Here is a 20,819-nt window from a genome sequence, read left to right as displayed (position 1 = left end):
AATCATAAAGTAATAGTAGGAAGGTATGAAAAGTCAGCATATAGATCACAGTAAGAAAGTGACAAATCATTACCTGTCTAGGATGAGGAAGGAGGAGGTGGTGCCTGTGATACAGGCAGAATCAGAGACTGGGAAAGATTATGGCCCCAAGTTGTTTTAATCCTCCACAGCTAATCGACATAGATAAAACCATATTTCTCCATTTATCTTACTAAATATTTTACTAACATAGTACTGGGCCCTGTGAAATGATCGGCACCCAGTGGCTGGTGCAAAGGAATTTAAGTCTAGGTTTTCAGAGATAGAGATCTTAATAAGCATTCATGGACATCTATGTACAATATATAACACATTGTATATTACACATAATAGACATTAATAAGGATATAATACTTATCAATATTTAACTTAATAAAATATATATGCACATATATATTCATATGTGCCAAAGAACATTCTGCTCTATACAACATCTTCCAATAAAAGCTTTAAGCCTCGATAACAGAAATGATGCAAAAATTTTCCTACTATAATTTGAGTGATTAAGGCTCTTCATCATGGATTGCTCATAACCAGTTGGAAAGTCTATGGTTCCAGCCCACTTGAATGGGAAACTGAATTTTTCTTCCACTTTCCTATAGCCCTAAAATGGCTGATGCAATTTAGTTCAAATATTCCCCAGGGATTTGCCTCTCTCACGAGGTGCTTGCCTCAGCTCCCAAAATTATCAAGGCAGACTCAGAGGAAGAGATGGCGTGGTAGAACCCAATGAGAACCATTTTTGAAGTCCAACTGCTTTATCCCCACTTCTAAAGATGATGTACTACGTTATCTACCTCATAGCTTCAGATACAACAAATCAGAGACATTCGGCTCACATGAAATAGATCATTTCTCCGTCATAAATATTTTAGCTAAGTTATTTGAACCCTGTAGTTTCTTCTGAAGATCACCTGTGATAATTCAAACTACCAGCCCAGAAAATAAATGGGAGCCTCATTTGTCTCGACCAGGAGTGAGTAATGAGTACACAGTAAGTCTGGGCTGAATTGTATAAAATATAAGTAAGTTGTTCCAGCTTTAATATCTCTGTATCCCTGTGAAATTCCCATTAACCGTTACTGGTGTGTGTGTAAAATAGGTGAGTATATGTTTATACATACACTCCAAAGCACGTTCTTCCTCAATAGCACGATTTTTGATAAATTGGTCTGACATTTGGTATAAAGTCTGCAGGCCTCAGACAAACTAATTCAGAAAATAACAATGTCAGTTGCTCTGCTCTTTCAATAAATAACCCACCGGTAAAACACAGATAATAACTGACAATCATAGTTGTACTGTAACTAATGAGAAAAGATAAAGCAGCAAATGGACTGTTTATATGCATTTGATAAATTGCATCCTCTGGATATACCAAGGAAGAATAAATGTGTGCAGTGCTGGTTCACTGAACTAAAACCAATATTTACCACCGAGATTTAGAATTTAGAATAAAATTTACATTTTATTTGGCAACTATTTTGACGCTATGTCTACATACAGTTGAAAAGTCAAAAACCTACCTCAACTTCCTGAGTACGAAAGCATTATAAATGAGAAAAAAATAATTACATCACACAATAGGAAGGAATATAAACATTTTCTATAATTGCATCAAACGTTCAGATTATCAAAACATTAGAAAGGTCACAGGCAGATATTTCCCCTTAAGTCAACCGACCACCACTCCCTTGAAAAGTCCCCATCATTCACTGAGTTCACGGGAAAGAACACTGGGTTACAGAGTGGAATCCCTGAAGCGGGAGAAATCTGAGTGCTCTAGTGATCTGTGTCATTACTGTGGAACAGCCACCAAAATTATGATTAAATCCAACACTTGTTCATGACTACTATCTATGAAAGTTTCAAATGAACAATTTCTTGTGACATCGGTCCAAAGGGTGTGAAATTCAGTAAAAACCCAAGAAGACATCAGAGGCCAAGAGTAATAGACCTTCTACACTTCTGCAAAGAAATTCTTTTGCCTTGAAGCACCAAAATAGCTTGAAAGGGTCTAAAATCTGAGAAAGACATGGATTTATGGTCTTAGAAGTATGTAAAATGAATGAGATTGTCATGGTGCCTGCAGCCAATTAAAGGATTATAACCACCACAGAGAGCATCACTTCCTCAGGACCCTGTCTGTCCCTGTCCATCCAAGCTGGGAGGTGGGGGAAGTGACCTGCTGACTTGTTCTTTTCTGAAAGAGAAAAACTGAGTCTGGATTTTCTTCATCAAAGTATGCTCTGCATTGTGGCTTTTTCTTACGGGAATATGAATGGGTATAGGATGATCCATTTGTCCTCTAACCAAGACAAGGGGTGTCTCCCCAGACTGAAAGCCATACATGCTCCTGAACTTGTTAGCAAAATTATTGAAATGTCTGGATATTTAGGAACAGATTCCTAAATATCCAGGAAGGAGAGAAGCACCCAGTCCCGTGGAACAAAGGCACAGGGGACACTACAAACAGGACAGGCGTGGAAGCAGTTATGAGTGTAAATTTGGCCTCCAGCACTCGCCAGCTGTGTGGCCTCGCACAATCCACTCAGCTTCTCTGAGTTGCAGTTCCCTTATCCATAAAATGAGGCTTGAAGGTTGAGTCACAATGATTCGTGGTAATGTGACAAAGTGCTTGGTATATATTATCAGGCACATAGAGTTACTCAATACAGGATGTACACTTTGTGTCCATCTCCAGAGATTTATAGTACTGAGATGTCCCAGGAACACTGGGAGAAATAATAGGCTTTCGAGAATAATATGTTGAAAATTTCGATAATATGACATCTTATGTATTTGAACCTTACCAAGGAGGCCCAAGTGAAGGGAGACCAACTGCACCTGGGAAAAATAATTATGAAATATTTTCAACGCATGTAATTATATTAGTCTCACATATGAAGAGTGGCTTAGAAAAAAATTAATTCAATGAAATTTGAAAATTTGAGTTGCCGGCATGTCTTTGTTTAAAGGTCAGGCTCCCACTCTGTAAGATTTAGTGACCCCGTCTATTAAAAAAAGAAAGGTAATACTACACCAGAGCTATGTTGTGCATCTGGTGCGGAGTTCTGAACCACTCTTAGATATTACGTGTCATATTGCATACATATCAATTATGACTAACTATAGCCTAGTAAGGGGACTGTGACTGCTCTTAACAAAATTTCTACATAATCATTAATTTAAATGTAAAAAACAGATGAAGAAACCCTGAAAGGGTCCATCTCATTGGCGCACCAAACAAAACTCCTGCCACCTTGTAAACCTTTACTTCACAGAAAATACAAATTATACTGGCCTGAGGCCCAGTCTTATCCAAGTATCACAAATTCCAAATTGATTAGGTCCTACCCTCTTTCTGAGAATGCCACTACTCCCCTCCCTCCCCTCCCCACCACCCAGGCTGGCAGGCCTCCAGATGCTACCTTTCGGAGTATGAAACCCCAGCTATTGGCTTCCTCACCCGTCCTGCATTGGAGGTGATGGCTGCAGAGACTGGGGACAGCAATGGTTCTCATCCTGGCCTGATCACCAGGGTCACTGTGAAGCTCTCCAAACACTGAAGCCCCACCCAGGAATTGTTGAGTCAGTGGTCTGGGTTGTGGCCTCCATAGTAGGAATTTTTTAAGCTCCTCAGTGATTCTAATGTGTAGCTCCACTGGCTAACTCAATCATAGTGACTGAGAGGCGACCAGGAGACAGGATTACCATAGACAGCATACCAGGAGCAGACTAGTTGAGGCCTTCTCCCCAGCTTCCAGAGCTTTCCAAAATTATCTCTATCTTCTACTCTCAGGTCTGCCCCTTGTGGCTTCCCCAGCTCAGTCCACCCAGGTGCCCAGGCCAGAACCCAGGCCTCAGGCTGGAGCCCTCCCTCTTCCTTCCCTTTGCTTTCAGACACTGACCAAGTCCTCTCCTCACTCCTGGGTCTCTCACATCTCCCACTTGTCTGCAACCACGCAGCATCTCCCTCAGTTGAGGCCTCCACAGCTTCCCCTCGGGCCACTGCCATGCGCCCGGACCAGCCTCTGCCACCCTCCAGCCCTGCCCAGGATGTTCTCCACCCTGCTCCTATGGCCTCCTGAAGGGACTCTGGTCACATCAGCCCCTCTGCTTAAAATACTTCAGTTGCTTCCCCCTGGCTCCTAGACTAAGGCCTGGCCCAGTAGCAGCTTACATGACCCTGCAAGGTACAGCCTCTGCTGAGTCTCCCCTTCTCTCCAGAGCTGTACACCAGCTCACATGCTTCATTCTAGCTGTGAATGAACGACTTCTGGGCCCTGCAACAGCCCGTGCTCTCTTTGCCCTCTGAAATTCTGCACATGCTGCTCCTCTTTCTGTGAAGCAGCCTTCTCTATCCTTCTTTGGTTGACAGTACTGCTCTATCAAATCTCAATTTAGACAATGCTTCCCATGGGTGGCCCTCCCTGTCTCCAGCCTCTCTACACCTTCAGTGTCTCTGCTGCATTGACTCCAGCCCCCTGTGCTACCCCCAACAGATCCCTGCCCCACCCACACTGCAGTGGCTGGCCACTCCTGCAACTCAGCCACACAGAGGCCAGGGGCCTGGATGCCAAACCTCCAGGGCCCAGGACAGCATCCATTTTGCGACAGGTGCTCAAGGAGCATCTCGAACTGAACTCAGGAATAATGAGAACAATTCAACCTCCACTGCTTTTTTTCTGCCAGTACCTTGGGCTACAAATTCCCCCTTCGTCTCAAAACCATAGGCTCTGTGACCTGGAGGTTTCTGAGGAAAGTGAAATGGGAAGCTCCCTACAGTGACCTCAAGAAGGGCAGTAACTGGAACCTGGGACCAGCAGGGATGATGTTGGAAGGCCTTGGAGAAATCGACCACGCTGTGCAGGAGGCAGACAGGCGGCCCTGTGCCTGACACCCTCACCCCACATTTAAGGCTCTGAGTCAACCCAAAGAACAAGGAGACTTCGTGACCTGGCTCACCACAGCTGGGCTGAAATTTAATGCAAGATTCAAGACTTGTTGAAATCAAATCAAAAGAAGTAATAGTAACAGTAACATTAATCATATGTTAATAATAGAAGCTACCATTTTTGAATGGTTAAAATGTGCCAGGTACCATGCTAACCCCAGACTGTGTTTTATTTCACAGAACCCTTACAAGAACCCTCTGAGACAGGCACCATCGGGGGAAACTGAAGTTGAGAGGGATGAAATTACTATCCAAGGTGCTCAGCTAGTGAGAAATGAAGGGGATCTGAACTCAGTTTTGCCTGACTCCGAAGAGCATGCTCTAACTACTACACAACGCCACCTCAGTGGCACCACGTGAAGGGAGGAGCAAGAGGCACGTGAAGACCGGGGACCCCGGGCGTAGGAGACAGGACGGGCTGCCCTGTGAAGGTGCTGACAGGAGAGACCAAGGGATGGGAGATGAGCGCACAGACCAGAGACTTCCCTCTCTACCACTGCCATGACTTAACGTGTCTCACCTCAGCCTTCCCAGCTGTGAGGAGGGGGCTAGAAACACCTGCCTCACAACGTCGTTGTGAGACTGGATGGCTGGTCCATCTGTCATGCACCTAGCTCTAGGAAAGTAGACAGGACACCTGATTTTCTGAGCCACCCTGACCCCAGGTGGCTCCCTGGTCTTCAGAGTCATGGCCACCAGGACTCATGACAGAAGCTGCAGTAGTCCTCTGCCTTTGTGCATGCACCCACCTGCCACCAGCACTCCCTGGACCCCAGTTCAAAATGCAACAGCCAAAACTGACAAGAAGGCATGGCATGGAGGAAATGGTGGCTTTGGCACCAGCCGTCGCTCTGGGAACCTACAGCTACGGACCTGGCATGAAATTATCATTAGCTGCACAACGAGGCCTGCTAAAGTTCCTCCCAGCCCTACCATTCAGCCTCCTCTCTTCAAGGGAACATCTGGGAAGGGTAGCAATAAAGACTCGCCTCACTATGTCCCCAAAAGTGCCCTAGCAGTCACCCTGCCCTCCCTCCTCTGCAGCCTGAGGCTCTGGCTCTTGGACCACTTATACAGCAGATGCTCCTCACCAAAGCCCCAGACATTAACCTGGTCAAGCTTGGTCTTTTGTCCACTTTTAGCCAATGGTGATACAGTCAGTGTTTAAGAGTGTTCACTTGAAATTTGCAATTTCTAAAGTGACATTTCCCCCATGGTAAGAGATAACAAGAGTCAGAAACACTCCTGACCCACAATTTCCTTCTACACTTACCAGCAAAGCTTCCATGGAAAAGGGTAGGCATCCCCTCTCTGAGGTACACCCATGGTTAAAGCTAGGGCTTGCCAGAGGGCTGGACCACTCCCCTGAGACTGATTGAAGACTCTCCACAGGACCCACACTCCCCAAGGTTGCTGGATCTGACAAACACTGGATCGTGGAGAAAAGCCGCCTTTCTTCTCGTCCCACAAGTATTTATGCAACCCTGTGATTGACATAACACACTCTCTCACCCTTAGACTGCCCAAAAGATGCCTGGTAGACTTGGGAGACTTGGAGAGATGAACAACAAAGCAATTCGGCCAGGTTCTACACTTGGGAAACCTACTCATTGGAGTCCAGTAGATGATTTACTTATGTCATGTGACAAGACGGAGAGACCAGAGAAGTGACAAGAGAACTGTCCTCATACCAAGAGTAATATGAGTCAGTCCCCTACTGGTAGTTCAGCCCCCTCTACTGGGGGAATCCAAGGATGAGTCTACTCCATGAACATCTGGCTGGCCTGTCTCCCCTCTGGGGTGTGGGGTACCCAGAGAGAGGTTGAAGCTGGGCAGAGGCAAAGAATACCAGTGAACATAATAATCTACATGTGTGCAATAATCACTGAGGGAACATTTGCTATATATCTGCTCTTGTACTAGAAAAAGCTAGAAGTATCAACCAGGAAGCCCTTACACTCAGGAAGCCCCAATCTGACCCAGAAATGTAAGCAGATGAAGCATAATATTATCTGGCAACATGATCATTATAAAAAGTAATAATAATAAAAGCTACAGGAATGCAGAGGAGGAAGCCACCATTCCTATGAACCAGGGAAGACTCTGAGGAAATGGGACTCAAGCTGAGTCTCGATGGGCAGAGAGCATTCCAGGAGAGGAAGAGTCAGGTAGGACGGGGCGCTGCAGGCAGACGAACCAGCGTGTGTGATGCACCTGAGCACAAGTCTTGGCTATGACAGTGCTCAGCTCAAGCAAGAGGCAATGAAGCCTGAGCCCAGATGCAGCCACAGAGATACCTGTCAGCTTCGCTCAGGGTCTCCCTAAACTCCCAACATCCCAACGCTTAATCTGCCCTTTGCTCTGGGAGGGACTAGGAAGCTCTGTAGCTACTGTGGCTGCTCGTTGACATCATTATAATCTGTCCACTCTAGCTGGAAGGCTGAGCAATGTCTGGAAGAGCCACACTGACCCATACATGCTACCCCAGGGATAAGAGTTAGCTCGAACCCTGGCCTTTCCAACCACATCAGCGAGAGTCACCATGCCACCATGGAAACTGGCTAGCCTGTGTGCATGTCCCTCTTTCCATCTTGAGGAGACATACTGCCAACTTGCTACACCTTTCCTTTGTTAAATAAACATCTTCCGCTTGGGAGGTGAGATCCCTAAGAACAAAGACCATGCCATGCGACCATGCCCTGGGTACCAGGATCCTGGAGGTCTCCCGGTTAGTGATAATAATAATTAATTGCCTCTTGCTCTCACTGAGCCTTTGAAAGCTCCCATTCTTATCTGCAGGGGGCAGGAAGAGGAGATGAACAACCAGGGGTCCCTGGTACCCATCTTTTAAAATCAAAACCCTCCAGGGCAAAATTTTCAGGTGAGATCATTTATATGATAACAAAATGCACATCAATAAGGGCATATTTCTTTCTTGTGGAGAAGCATTCAGCTGGCAGAAACTATGTAATGCTTTTATTTTTATACTTTCTTTTCATTTATTATTTGAGGGAATAACAGGAATGTTAATAATAACAATGCAAGTGCCTTCCAGCTCTAAAATTCATTGATTCTAAATATGTCAAATAATAAATCAAATATGCCTGAAAGCTCTGTGTAAATAAAGTAGGAGCAATTTTCAGACTGGCAAAGACTAAAATATACTAGAAGAATCCGATGTAGACAGACCAAAGCAATAAGCTGCTTTTGCTTTAAATATAAGGACCTAATATGAACACAAACAGTAATTATGTCTTAGATCTTTAAAGTCCCCTTCTATTAAGTAACTTACAAACATGAAAGAAAGAGTCTACTTGGGTTTTTCACATGATGCTCAGAGTTACTGAGAGAAAATTCCTTGAAAAAGTGCCCAAGATCAAACTCTTTAGGCAAACTACCTTCTCTGATGAGCATTTCCAGCTTCTAAAAGAAAGTTACATATAAAAGCATAGGAAGAAAACAGAAAACTAAGAAGCATAATGAGGACCAAAGCAACAGTGACTGCTTCACCTACTCTCATTGTCTACAGCCAACCCCCTCAGAGGCCTGTGAAGAAAGAAGGAGCCACAGCCACCAACACACATGGAGCCAGGACAATACGGCTACACTGGAGCGATGCTGAGTCCTGTTCATTCCATTGATCTTCTCATTTAGTCATTTGCATGGTCACATTTCTAGGTATCTCAACTATCCTCAAATAGTGCCCATGACCCATCATGAGATGACAAGGGAAAAAAATACAGAAAAGGCTTAGAGAAAAATTTAAATTGTAACAACGGTTTAAACGGGTCGGGGGAGATATAAGAGTTTTCTCCCTGCTTCTACTTTTTTAATTATTTTTCAATATTTAAGAAATTAACATGAATTATTTCATGTTAATTTGTATGTTGTCTATTCATTCACCCACTTACTCATTCATACATTCATTCATTCATTAGAAGTCTTACAGGACAGGGAAAATGAAGACAGCATTACCCCAACATTATATCAGGGAAACTCTAGCCCAGAGAGGTAAAATCATTTTTACAGGAACTTACACAGCACTGAAATCTGCAGTATAAGATTCATGCACAACAACAGCTTAGCCTGAAGCAAGTGCAAAGTAACAAGGAAGAGCTTCTTGAGCCATGACCTAGGACAATGACCAGAAATGTTTCTAGGCAGCTGAATAGAACCACAAACTGATTATGAGCCTGTTTCTGGGCTGGCACACAGTCACTGTTCATTTACTCCTTTTGCCCTGGCATTTCTGCCACCCTATTAAGGGATAAAAAATCTGGAATAGGCAGGGGGTGATCCTCAGCTCACTCCCCTCACTCACAGCCATGGCCCCTGTCAGAAACATGCAGTGGAAGGGCCCAGAACTCACCATAGAAATCATACATTTACCTATGAGGCAGTGACAGCTCCTGCAACAAACCCAAATTGTAGCTTGATTTAATAAGGCATCCATAGCTCAGATTCCTCATCTGATTTACCAGCAGGACGCACAAATCGCAGCTAGAGCTGGAGACACCTTGTCAGGGCTGCCTGCTAGGGTTATTTGGGGATGACACTGCATGGGTTTCTTTGGTGTTGCCCATCAAAGCCTCGTATGTCCATTCGTCACACTGTTCTTTTCACAAAATTCAGCCCTTAACCCAGCTTGGAGCTGAAATCAATGGTTCTGCTTCCCCATCTGAAACATAAACAGCATAAATGCCTACAGCAGTTTTTTAACTGATACCTTCTCTTGACGTCTACACTGCCATTGTCTGAGTGATTCTGAGCAAACATTCCAATGTTTGCGAGCTTCCGTCACCTCCTCTGTAAAATGAGGGCAAGGATGCCTTCGTTACCGGCATTACTGGGAGGATTGTTGGGACATATGCAAAATGCCCAGCATGTAGTATGCACCAAAAATGGCAACTGAATTTTTAAATTGACCTCAGTATATCCTCTGCTCTAAGCTGATAACAGTTTAAAAAACAGACCACAAGTTTCCTCTGGATTAGTATATTTGCAATGCTGCTATCCTGACTCTGAGAAGACTTTTAAGAAATCAAATCTGGGTGATGGCTGTTTTGGAAAAGCAGCAGCCACTGCTCTGTGCAAAAGTGTAAATAAAATGCCACTTAAGTAATCACATTACTCACAGCTCAATGTGTGTGATCTACAGCCGCAAGCAAGCATGTGTGTGGTGGATTTCTCATTATCTGTCGGCTGCCACTGAAGTCTGTCAGTCATCTACAGGTGCCCTGCCTGGGAATATCTCATTAGCTCCTGATGGGACCCACACTCCTGCTATCGGTGGGAACAGACTCAGCAGGAAGGAGGCAATGCCTTCATAATAAGATGATAATACAGACATGTTTGCTTGGGGAAGAGCTGCTAGGTTATAAATCAGCCATTAAAGTTCCCTTCTTCAGCTTGCAGGAAGGCCCAAAATAGTCTAGGCCAGAGCAAAATTCTAGCTGAATCATCCTGGCCGCCCCCAGGTAGGTACAGAGCCTCCTCGGATGCTGTGATACACTCTACTTTTGACTCAGCATTGCCGAATGCCAAACCAAGCCCCCAAAGCAATGCTGCCCTGAATCCTTTCTGAGGAGGGTCTCTGAAATCTCAGGGATTTCCCTTGACTAGAGCTGCCCAGAGAAGAGAAGTAACTAGGGACGTGTTAGGTCCTTATACCATTTATGCTCTGGATAAATGCAGAACTTCTAGAAAAGCCACTTGAGAATGCAGCTGCAAATGTGCTCTACAGATATGGGCTCTACAGGGGCACAGGCTGAAATAACCCCAGGGGAAAACATAGGGCTCAGTTCCTAACATTAAATTTAGGTTCGCAAGGCACCTAATGCCTTTCCTTGGGGACAGAGCCCCCTACACACAGGTAGCTTTAAGTCAAGGCTTGTCCTCAGTAACTCTGTTCTTCCTGCGTCCACAGCCCGGCAGGACTTCTGCACCCTCATGACCATCTCCCCTACACTTGGTCATCGAAGCTTGTTCCTGTACCCTTTCTTCAGAGCTAGGTAAAGAGAGCTGTGACAGCTCCCAGGCCAATCACATTCCATAAGGTTTCCAAGCCTGAGGTGCCAAAATCCTGCCAGGGTGTCTTTTAACAGGGAGGCAAGAAATATTGGGGAAGAGGGCCTTAGCTGGCTCCTGAATTTATGGCACACTGATCAGCCTGGGTCCAGGTAAGGATGGAAGGTGAGGAGAAGAAAGAACTAGTGGAGAGGAGGAAAGGGAATGAAAAGAGTCTGCAAATAGTCTTGAAGGGAAAAGATACAGTGACCAGGAAAATGAACACAAGCAATGTGAGAACATTTTCTGCTAGAGACCCAAAACAGACCTAGTAAGCAGTGGAGCAAGGACTCGGGTCTTAGAGAGGCACTGGTACCCTGCAATTTTCTAAGGGAGTTCAAGAGACACGAATTCAAACTTGTGTTCAATCTGCAATGGGAAGTAGCAAATGTCTGCTGAACATCTACGACTAGCCAACCATCGTGCTCTGCGCTTTACATTGAGTTCCCTCATCACCATCACAATGACTTTGCAAGGATGGAGGTATCCTCTACGTTTTACAGTTGAGGAGACTATGGCTCAGACAGGTTAAGTAACTTGTTCCAGGTCACACAGAAGGAGGCAGTAAAGCAAGGATTCAAATCTCACTCTGTTCAACCACAGAGCCCTGGGCTCTTTCCACAAGCCACTATCACCCATATTGGCTGAGCACCTCACCAAGCTCTGGACCATCAGCTCCCAGTGGACGGACTCTGCTGGACCTGGCTCAGACCTGAGCAACCAGCAGACTCAGAACAGCTACTGGTTGAATCAGAGCTGGTATGTGAAGAAATTGTGACTTCTCTTGGTAACCAGCCATTTAATTCTTTTGAAGGGAAAGGCCCACCCTTGACAAAGCCCAGGGAAACTGAGCCTCTAGGGATAAGATACGGGTGAAGCCAGAGTATGGAAAGAAAGAACTGAAATCCCAGGAGGAATGTGCTATAACATCAGATCTCTGCATGGATGCTGGGGTGGAACTTAGGGCTGGAGGACAGAGGATGAAACAGGAGACTGGCCGACGAGAGGATGGCATGGAGCAGGCTACAGGAGGGCTACCCACATTCTAAGCGATACGGCCTTGCAAAGGGCACCAGTCTGCGGTCTGACCTGTGAATCATCCCGGACTCATGTGCCTCTTCTCCTAGCAGCAGCGCAAGCTCAGACCTGACCCAACAGCCACGCAGGGCATGGGCGGTTCCTCGACCCCCGCTTGTGGGAACAAGCCTGTGGGGTCTACCTCACCATAGATCAGATGCAATTTGACTTGGGTCCCCTGCTTGCCGTCCTGCTGTTCCTTGCATTCTTCCATGCGGCAATTACGCCTGAATGGTAGAACTGGAGAAAATTCTGAATAAATCATGAACACACACTGGACCACAGCTCCCCAGACCTTTTGTGCTCATTAACACTGTCTCTGCTCTTTGAGGACCACATTATTTTTAAGTCTTTTGCAGCTATGCTCTACCCGGAAATATAAATCTTCCTCACCATAATGTGAACAAGTCCCGTAACAGCAGCGGCTGTTCATTACCAAGCCATTTTGGTTACATTTCTCTTAGAAAATAAATAACCAGTTTAGAGTCTGTCAGGAAAATGTTCCAATACTCAGCTTAAGCATGATGATTTATTAGAGATTATCAAAAGCTACTTAGACCTGTGGTAACTATAAGCACACATGGTCCTCCATAAGTTTTATACCTAAAGGCGGGAAAAAGATGTAAACCACAGAACTGCTACGGATTTCCATTCCGAGCGGATCTCCCTCTGAGGCCGGCTTTGGCCTTTGCAGCTAATCTTGGTGATGCAAGGCGTTTGCATTAAATGCTCAGGCAGGGAGGAACCCTGGACAAAGATTTGTAAGAAGAGAAAAAAGGAGGATACCTTGCGCAAAGGTGTCACCCTGTGCCAGGCAGGGCTCCACTCCCCACAGGACGGGCTGGCAAACTTTTTTATGCAGAGCCAGAGAGTAAATATATTTGGCCTTGTGGGCCACAGACAATCACACATTTTTTAAAAACATGCAAAAATATCCTCGACTAGTGTCCTCGGCTGGATTTGGCCTGCAGGCTGAGTTGGTCCACCCTGCTCTAGGCAGACTACTTCATGAGTTCCACTGTTCTGCGTGGTAGATGCTGTCTGTGGCCCCATTTTCAAGACAAGGGCAGTGAGGTGCTGAGATATTAGGGAACCTGCCTTAGCTTACACACTTGGCCGAGTGTCAAAGCGCTAGCTGGGCAGGCTCTGAGCCTGGGCCAGCTACACTTCCACTAGACCTCACGGCCTCAAAAAACTTCTAAACTTGGCAACTCTCTTTTCGGCCAAGAGCGAATTTATAATATGGGTAAGAAGGGATGTAAAGGGAACTAACATTTGTTGAATGTCTATTGTGTATTGAGCCCCGGCCACAGACCTCACACGTGAGTCCACAAAACCACCGTGTATGGTTGTACAGGTTGCTCACTGTACAGAATGCCAGGTCAAGAAAGAGGTGGGGGCTGAAATCCCATGTGCATTGCATGCGTCAGCTGCACCCTGGAGCGAGGTTGCACCCACCAGAATAGACTCCTCCTTCTACATGTCACCAAGGCCCCTGCAGCAGCCTTGCCAGTGTGCCTCTTATGGGGGCAGAATGGAGGAGGAGCAGCCTCACCAAAAGCCAGGTGAGCCTGCAGCATGGAGCAGTGAAAGGAGACAGAATAGAGTCAAGCGTGCAGACTTACAGAGCAGGAGGGTGGTGGGGAAGTCAGTGACAGGAACTCGAGCGCCAGGCCTCAGCCACTAAGAAAAACCAAACTCGTTCTCACCCCAAAGTCTCAGGATTGAGTTTTGCAGTAAGGAAAAAAGAGACCGCTGTTTCACACACAGTGTGAATTAATGGGCTTCATTATTCCAAAAGGTGATAACAGTAGAAAATAGGTATTTTAAAGGAAGATTTACACAAATCTTATTGAGTTCAACGGACATTTATTGACTCCCTTGGTGATCACTGCTGAAGAGTTTATTAAAGGAAGCTAAGAGCAGTTGGAAAATGTGCCTAACATCTTGAATTTTTTATGGTGTAGGTTCCAGCCTTAACTAAAAGGATTCTTAACCTGAAAGGAAAATGGATGAGACCCAGTGTGACTGCTGTTCAGGTGCCTCCACGGGCTCCTCTACAGTTCTCATGGCCACTGTCTCCAAGGCTATCACCCCTCCCCCACCACCCATACAGCTGTCGTTAACATAATGTTAACTGTTTCTGCTCAGAGTTCCTGAGGAAAAGATGGCCAGGGGCCCAGCCCCAGATTGGTCCATGTGTACTGTACCGCATGCTCCACTCCCTAGGCTCAGACTCCTCGTCATAACCCCCAGGAGGCAAGCTGAGCCACAACCTGCAGGAAGTCTGACAGCACAGAGGCCTGCCTCTGCCTCGGCACTCGGTGACACTTCCTGGGAATGACAGCGCTGGGAAAGAGGATCCATGAGACTTTCTTTCTCCCACGTCCTACCCAATTGGAAAAAATAAATACACTCATAAATGTCTTCCCGAGACCTCAACGGGCAAAAACATAAATTGTTAGGAACTAGTTAACCAGTGAAAGAAATTGCATGTTTTTCTTTTTCACCTCCAAGGACAAGATTTTTCTCAGATGCCCCTTAAAGTTTCTGCAATTGTCTCTAGACAGACTCTAGTGAGAGAAAGCAAATTGCTCTCAGCAATTACTAAGCTGTGAACTCCCTAAACAGCCCATCTTCATGCTGCCACTGTAGTTGTGTCTACGGACGGCTGGTTCAGGCCAGGGCAGTCATTCCCAGGCCCCTTCATGACTGCTAAATTGTTCAAAGGACAATGTGGAAAATTACCCAGAAAACAGTTGTTTATGCTTTAGGCTGTACCTACCTGGGGAGAGAAGCAATTGGCAAGTGGAAGTCACAAACCATAAAATTAAGAAATTACCATTTTCAAATTAAATATAAATGGAAGTCCCTTTGCAAGGGGTAATCAATAGTCAAGTGGAAGCAAGACCCTCTGGTTAAGGAGAGAAGTGGCAAGAGTCACCTCCAAATGACAGATCGCTTAGCTACAACAGTCCCACTGTTATGGTCTCCAGAGAACTGAGAGTGCCTCGTTCAGCCAGCATGAGGGAGTCGGGTCCAGCCCTAGCTTCTGTATGATTTTCTATTTCCACAATGTAGAAGTAGCTTCTAAATCAACTGTGGAAAATGTGCTACTCAAGGCACAATGCTACTGACATTTTGAAAGAACAGATAGTTAATGGCAGCTGTTTCTCTACTCTGGCCATAAACCAAGAATCAAAGAAACTCGGGGACCCTTGGACATACCCACGCCGACTATTTTCCAAGTCTTGACAATAAGCTGCCCACAACATAGAGAGCCCAGTGCAGCATCCTGAATCTTACTTAATGCTTCTCTTATGAGTGTCCTATCTCCCCAACTGGGGCCAATTCCCACCCTCATAGCTGTGAGAATTTGGTCAGTGGGCTGGACAGAAAAGGTTTTCAACCAATGGATAGAGAGAGGATCTGTAAGCAGCCAAAGACTGTAATCACTGGCCTCTCCTAGGTTTCTGAGACTGGGAAGTTATTTGCTGCTAAACCTGGACATCAGACTACATTTAAAAGGGAAATTTGGACTCACAATGATTTTCGCAAAAATGATTTTAGACCAAGGTGTTGCTAAACTCTGAAGATCACCATATCATAAACAAAACTTCCAAGTCCTCCTGATAGCACCAGGGGAACAAGATGCAATGCCTTCCAGAATGAGGAGAAATTGAATAACTTTAAAGGCACAAGGAGACAGTCTTACTGATTTATTTCTGAGATGGAGAACTGGGCAAGGAGAAGCTACCTAATTTTTCATTAGTACTGAACCATTCATAGCAGGAGGCCTGAAATGTGCTTTGATTGGCTTGATCCAAAACGCAAAAAGCAAAGCTGCATCTTTGCTAGCACGAAGCTCTGGAGTCCAACAGAGCATACTCTAAATCTTGGCTCCAACATTCATTGACTGTGTGACCTTGGAAAAGTATGGAACCTTGCTTTTCCAATCTATAAAATTAGGTTATTAACAGGGCCAACTTTACAGAATTTACAATGTCCAAATGAGGTAACCCGTGTCGAGTGCTTAGCAAAAGGATTGATTAATGTTCATAATGAGCAGCCATAATTAGTGGAATTATTGTTTAATAGATGATTCTCACTTACATGCATTTTTTATTCTTTTCAAACCCTGTCCATCATATTAGCATCTGAAGAGAAAAAGAGTAAAGGGAATGATTTATTGGCCTGTTGCTTTACTTTAAAACACAGCATCCTCTGGCTCCATAGTCTAAAAACAGGTCCAAAGAGTTAGTGACTTAAAGTCTTTAAAAAAGAGAGGGAAAAACCCTAGCATATAAGCCAGAGCCAAAGGTGAGTGAAGGTGGTTTTGTTTCCTCATAAAGAAAAAGCAATTCAGGAGGAAAAAATACAAGTCTCCCAGCTGGAGATATGTTGGTTGAAGCCAGAATAAGGCCGCAGACTGCTGCACACTCCACTCAACAACAGCAAGAAACACATTTTTCTAGATGTTGCTTTAAAATATGTAAGGGAGATGGTATACAAACAAGAAAACTCATGAAGCATCTTCCTCATCGAAAAACACCATAAGGTGAGTGAAAGAAACAAACCACAGAGTGAGAGAAGATATTTGCATCATTTAAAACCAACAAATGGCTTGCATCCAGAATATGTAAAGGCTATATAAATTAATAAGAAAAAGACAGACAACTCAATTAAAAGTAAGGGGCAAGAGATTTGAACAGGCACTTCTCGAAATAGGATACCCCTAGGCGAAAATATACAGAAGGACTAAAATAGTAAAACGAGCCCCAGGCTCAGTGTAAGAAAAGATGCGAGGAGACTGGCATCTGATGTGCTGCTGGTGAGCGTGGGGCACTGAGGTGCTGCCTCCACGAATATGTTCAATAGAAGCGAGTACAGGTATACGGAAAGTAACAGACAAGAGAGTTCATAAACTGCAATACTTGCTCAAATATCCAACAATAGCATGGGCAGCGGAATGCTAGGCAGCAATGAAAACAAATGAACTGCTGCTACGTATCACAACAGGGACGACATCACGCGCATAATTACCGAGTGAAAAAAGACCAGACATGGAAGAATATAAACTGTGTGATGTCACTTATATAAAGTTCAAAAGCAAGGTTGAAACTAATGTACAATGAAAAGTTACAACAGCAGTAACCTCTGGGAAGAAGAGAGGGGAAAGAAGGAAGGAATACAATTAGGGGCGGATAAGTCAAGCCTCTGGGGTGCTAGCATGTTCTGTGTCTGGACCTAGGTGCTGGTTGCCTGGGCATGCTCACTTGGAGATCAGTCTATTTTATTGGCACTTTGTACACACACGTATTATACCCAATAAAAAAGTTTGAGGATGAGGAACATAGAAATAGTCCCTGCTGTATTTATGTGATCTAGCCAGGTCATTGCTTAGTTGGAAATGAAGAAATTCTCTTCCAGAAAAAGACATTTTCGGGGAAACATTCACATGTTGAATGTGTTTTTCTGGCACTGGGTGAACTGCTGGATGGGCAAACCCCACAGTCAGGGAGAGGAAGGGGCACCATCCCAGTAACAACCCTGACAAGTGTGGGAAGCCAGAGAGGCACAAGGGAAACCTGGCCCTGGCCTCGGTAACAATGCATGTATTAATCACTTACGAAGTGTTGGCACTGTTTCAAGCTCATAACCCTCATGAACTCCTATTTCATTCTTTAAATGAGGTGCCCAAGCCCAGAGGAGTTAAGTGGCCAACCCAAGGTCACACAACTGGCAAGAGACAGCGAGTATGGATTCAGTCCAGGTGGTCTTGCTCTACAATCCACATGGTTAGCCACATGCCATGCACCTCCCTAAACTATCTGCCAACCTAAGGAAGAACAAGAGATATACCGTCTGCCTCAGCAATGGGGAGCGTGGAGACAGAGGCAAGGAGAAGAGCCACTGTTTACAAAGCACCTACTAGGTGTCAAGCAATGGGCTAAGTACTCTCTCCCCATGCCAACTTTGATTTAATGTTCATAACAGCCCTATAAAGTAGCTAATAATTTTGCCCCTATTTGAGAGACGACGAAAACAAGGTTCAGGAAACTGCCTTCAACAGCCAGTTAAGGTCACTGGCAGGATCTGAACCCCAAACTCTCTCTCCTGGAAGGCCAGTAAAGTCTATAAGCCAGACTAGGCCCTTATATCATGGTGTTTCCATGGCAATACCAGGGAGGTCACCATCACTGAAGTGGGATATAGGAGGGGAGATTTATGCCTGAGTGGTTGTTTGATAGGCCAAGGCCAGAGTCAAACCCAGCTGGTAAGAATGGTGCTCTCCTGTGCTGGGAGAGTGGTGGACTGAGGTATAAGGACCTCCTACAACAGACAAAAACTAGAGTGAGGCCTGAAGATGCTCTGCTTGGAGCACTGAAGTGGACATCTGTCCCACAGGGTCACCTCCCTTCTCATAAAAGAACCCTTTAACTATGGTTCAGGCTGACCACACTCCCAGCCACACAGAAGGCCACATGACTCAGGGCTGGACCACGTGAGCTCACCCTCCTTGCCTGACACCAGTGATTCACCCGGGAATGGGCATGAAGCCCCACGGGTCAGTAAGAGTCCTCCCTGGGTTTGCATACAGATGCTGGAGAGAGAGGGTTCTCTCTCTCCACAAGACTCTGCTAGGAAGAGCTGTCTTGAAACTTCCCCAGAACACACTCCCAGCCACATGGGAAGAACATGTCTGAGAATGCAGCCAATGAGTCAAAGGAGTTGCAGCCGAGAGATGAAGAGAAAGCAAGAGCAGCCCCTGGGGGGACCTGCCTCAAACCCACTGCTGAACTTTAAAATTATGTGAACATAACTTGGCTTTGTGCTTCAGCTAGTTTGAGTTGGGTTTCACTCTCTGGGCAACCATAAGAGTCTAACACAGCAGAAGTCTCTGAATGAGTAGAGACATAGTCCAAAACAAGTGATGGCAATTGGGTGGGGTAAAGCCAATAAATCTGAATTATCTGTAAGGAAGGCTTCAAATGGGAATCATCTTAAGCTGAACCCCCAAATCCCTTCTCGGCTTCTGGAAAAGAAAGGCAGCATGGTTCCATGAGAAAACTCTATGCTGTCCCCACTCACTAGTATGGCTTTTTAAAAAAAAGGTAGAGGTGACCCAGATCAAAATGCTAGGGCAGCTACCATGGGTGCAGACATGACCTGCAACTGCTGAGTCATCCATCATCTTCCAGAGCAAATAGCTGTCAGGACGCAGCCCTTCCCTGGCAGAACTGAATGCAACGCCAAGATTGTCACCTGCAAATGAATCTCTATGGTGTAATGAATCGACTCATCTTTAACAAGATATTCCTGTGAGTTTAATTCTGTGCAAGACTCAGCCAGTGAGGAAGAACGAAATGGTATTTTACTACCTGTAGATACACACCTTAACTTTTAAATTCATATTTTCAGATAGGAAGAGAAAATTAAATCCATAAATCCACTGATTTATCACTGCGCACACAACGGGCACCGTGACAGTAAACTCTTCACAGGTTGTATTTCCTCCAGAGTTGCTACTACAAATACAATGGAAAATCCTGATTTGGAATGAGAAATAATTTCATTTTAATCTTGTTTATCTTCTTGGTCCAGTAATCCCCTGTGGCTTCTGCCCATCTGGCATGTTCCTCTAAGAAAACTATGGCCCCTGTTGTTTAATTCAATTCTGCGGTTGGTTTGTGGATTTTTTTTTCATTGTCTACTATAGGCCTTTGGGTATTGGGCTTATTTTTCATAAATAAATCTAATAAACCAACACAAAGTATTATTCATTTCAGCAATACATTGAAAGTACAAATAACATGTAGGCAGCTTTTATGAAAGCACATGAAATACTATCTGCAGGGGAGTTAACAGAGCCCAACAAATTAGCCTAATTTCAAGTAGACCAGGAGGAAGGGAACTAACTCACCAAAGCAATATGCAATTAGTAATAATTTTGTGCAATGCCGTAGCTTGCAATATTGCAGCATCTTTGGGGTACAACATGCCTTAACTCTGACAGTGCCCTCAAAGAGCCTCAAATGACAAACTTTAACCTGCACTGGAATCCCAAAGAAAATGGTGAAGAGATTCCTGGCCTTGCCCTGAGAAATTCTGATTCAGGAACTCTGTCCTGGGGCTTAGAAATCCCATTCCCACCCCCATTCCCCAAAGTGATTGTGAGCAGATCATGGTGGTCCAGGCACAGCATTATGAAATACCACCATGAAGAAAGATAGTCTCACCCTCACCACACACGTGGACAAGCACTCAGGATGAGTAGGAATCTGCCTCTGCTCTAGAGAAGCACTATCTCACAGAACTTTTGGTGAAGATAGAAATGATCTGTCTTCTGCACTGCCCAGTGCAAGGGCCACATGCAGGTAATGAGCACCTGAAATATAACTAGTATGACTGAGGCACCGAATAGTTAATCTTATTTCATATTCTCTCCCACACCCCCATATATATATGGTCTAAGTACTTACTCATTCTCAAAAATTCAATCCAGGAAGTAGGTAAGGAAATTGAGGCTCAAGAAGTTTAATGATGTGTCTGCCCAAAGGCCAAGTCGCAGAGCTGGATATGACAGAAACAAGATTTGAACGCAAGTCCTACAATGCCAACACCGCTGTTTCCATTACAACATGCTGCCTCCGCAGATATGAGCTCAACTTAAAACACA

General features: G+C 44.9%; 1 protein-coding gene across 3 annotated transcripts in view; it reads right to left on the bottom strand.

The window, feature by feature from the left end:
• The window catches only part of SPOCK1 (SPARC (osteonectin), cwcv and kazal like domains proteoglycan 1), a 451,375-nt gene that overhangs the window by 253,781 nt on the left and 176,775 nt on the right, over positions 1-20,819 (bottom strand). For 2 of the 3 annotated variants that reach the window (XM_036225148.1, XM_036225146.1), the window contains exon 3: positions 1,566-1,574. The exons of the other annotated variant lie outside the window; for it this stretch is intronic. In XM_036225148.1, the coding sequence (XP_036081041.1) occupies positions 1,566-1,574 (9 nt within the window). The remainder of the gene's footprint in view (positions 1-1,565; positions 1,575-20,819) is intronic. 3 annotated transcript variants of the gene reach the window in all.

This window comes from Rousettus aegyptiacus, unplaced genomic scaffold, assembly GCF_014176215.1.
Source record: "Rousettus aegyptiacus isolate mRouAeg1 unplaced genomic scaffold, mRouAeg1.p scaffold_m13_p_7, whole genome shotgun sequence".
Taxonomy (NCBI): Eukaryota; Metazoa; Chordata; class Mammalia; order Chiroptera; family Pteropodidae; genus Rousettus; species Rousettus aegyptiacus.
The sequence above is the reverse complement of the archived record's forward strand: the minus strand, read 5'-3'. Positions and strand labels throughout refer to the sequence as shown.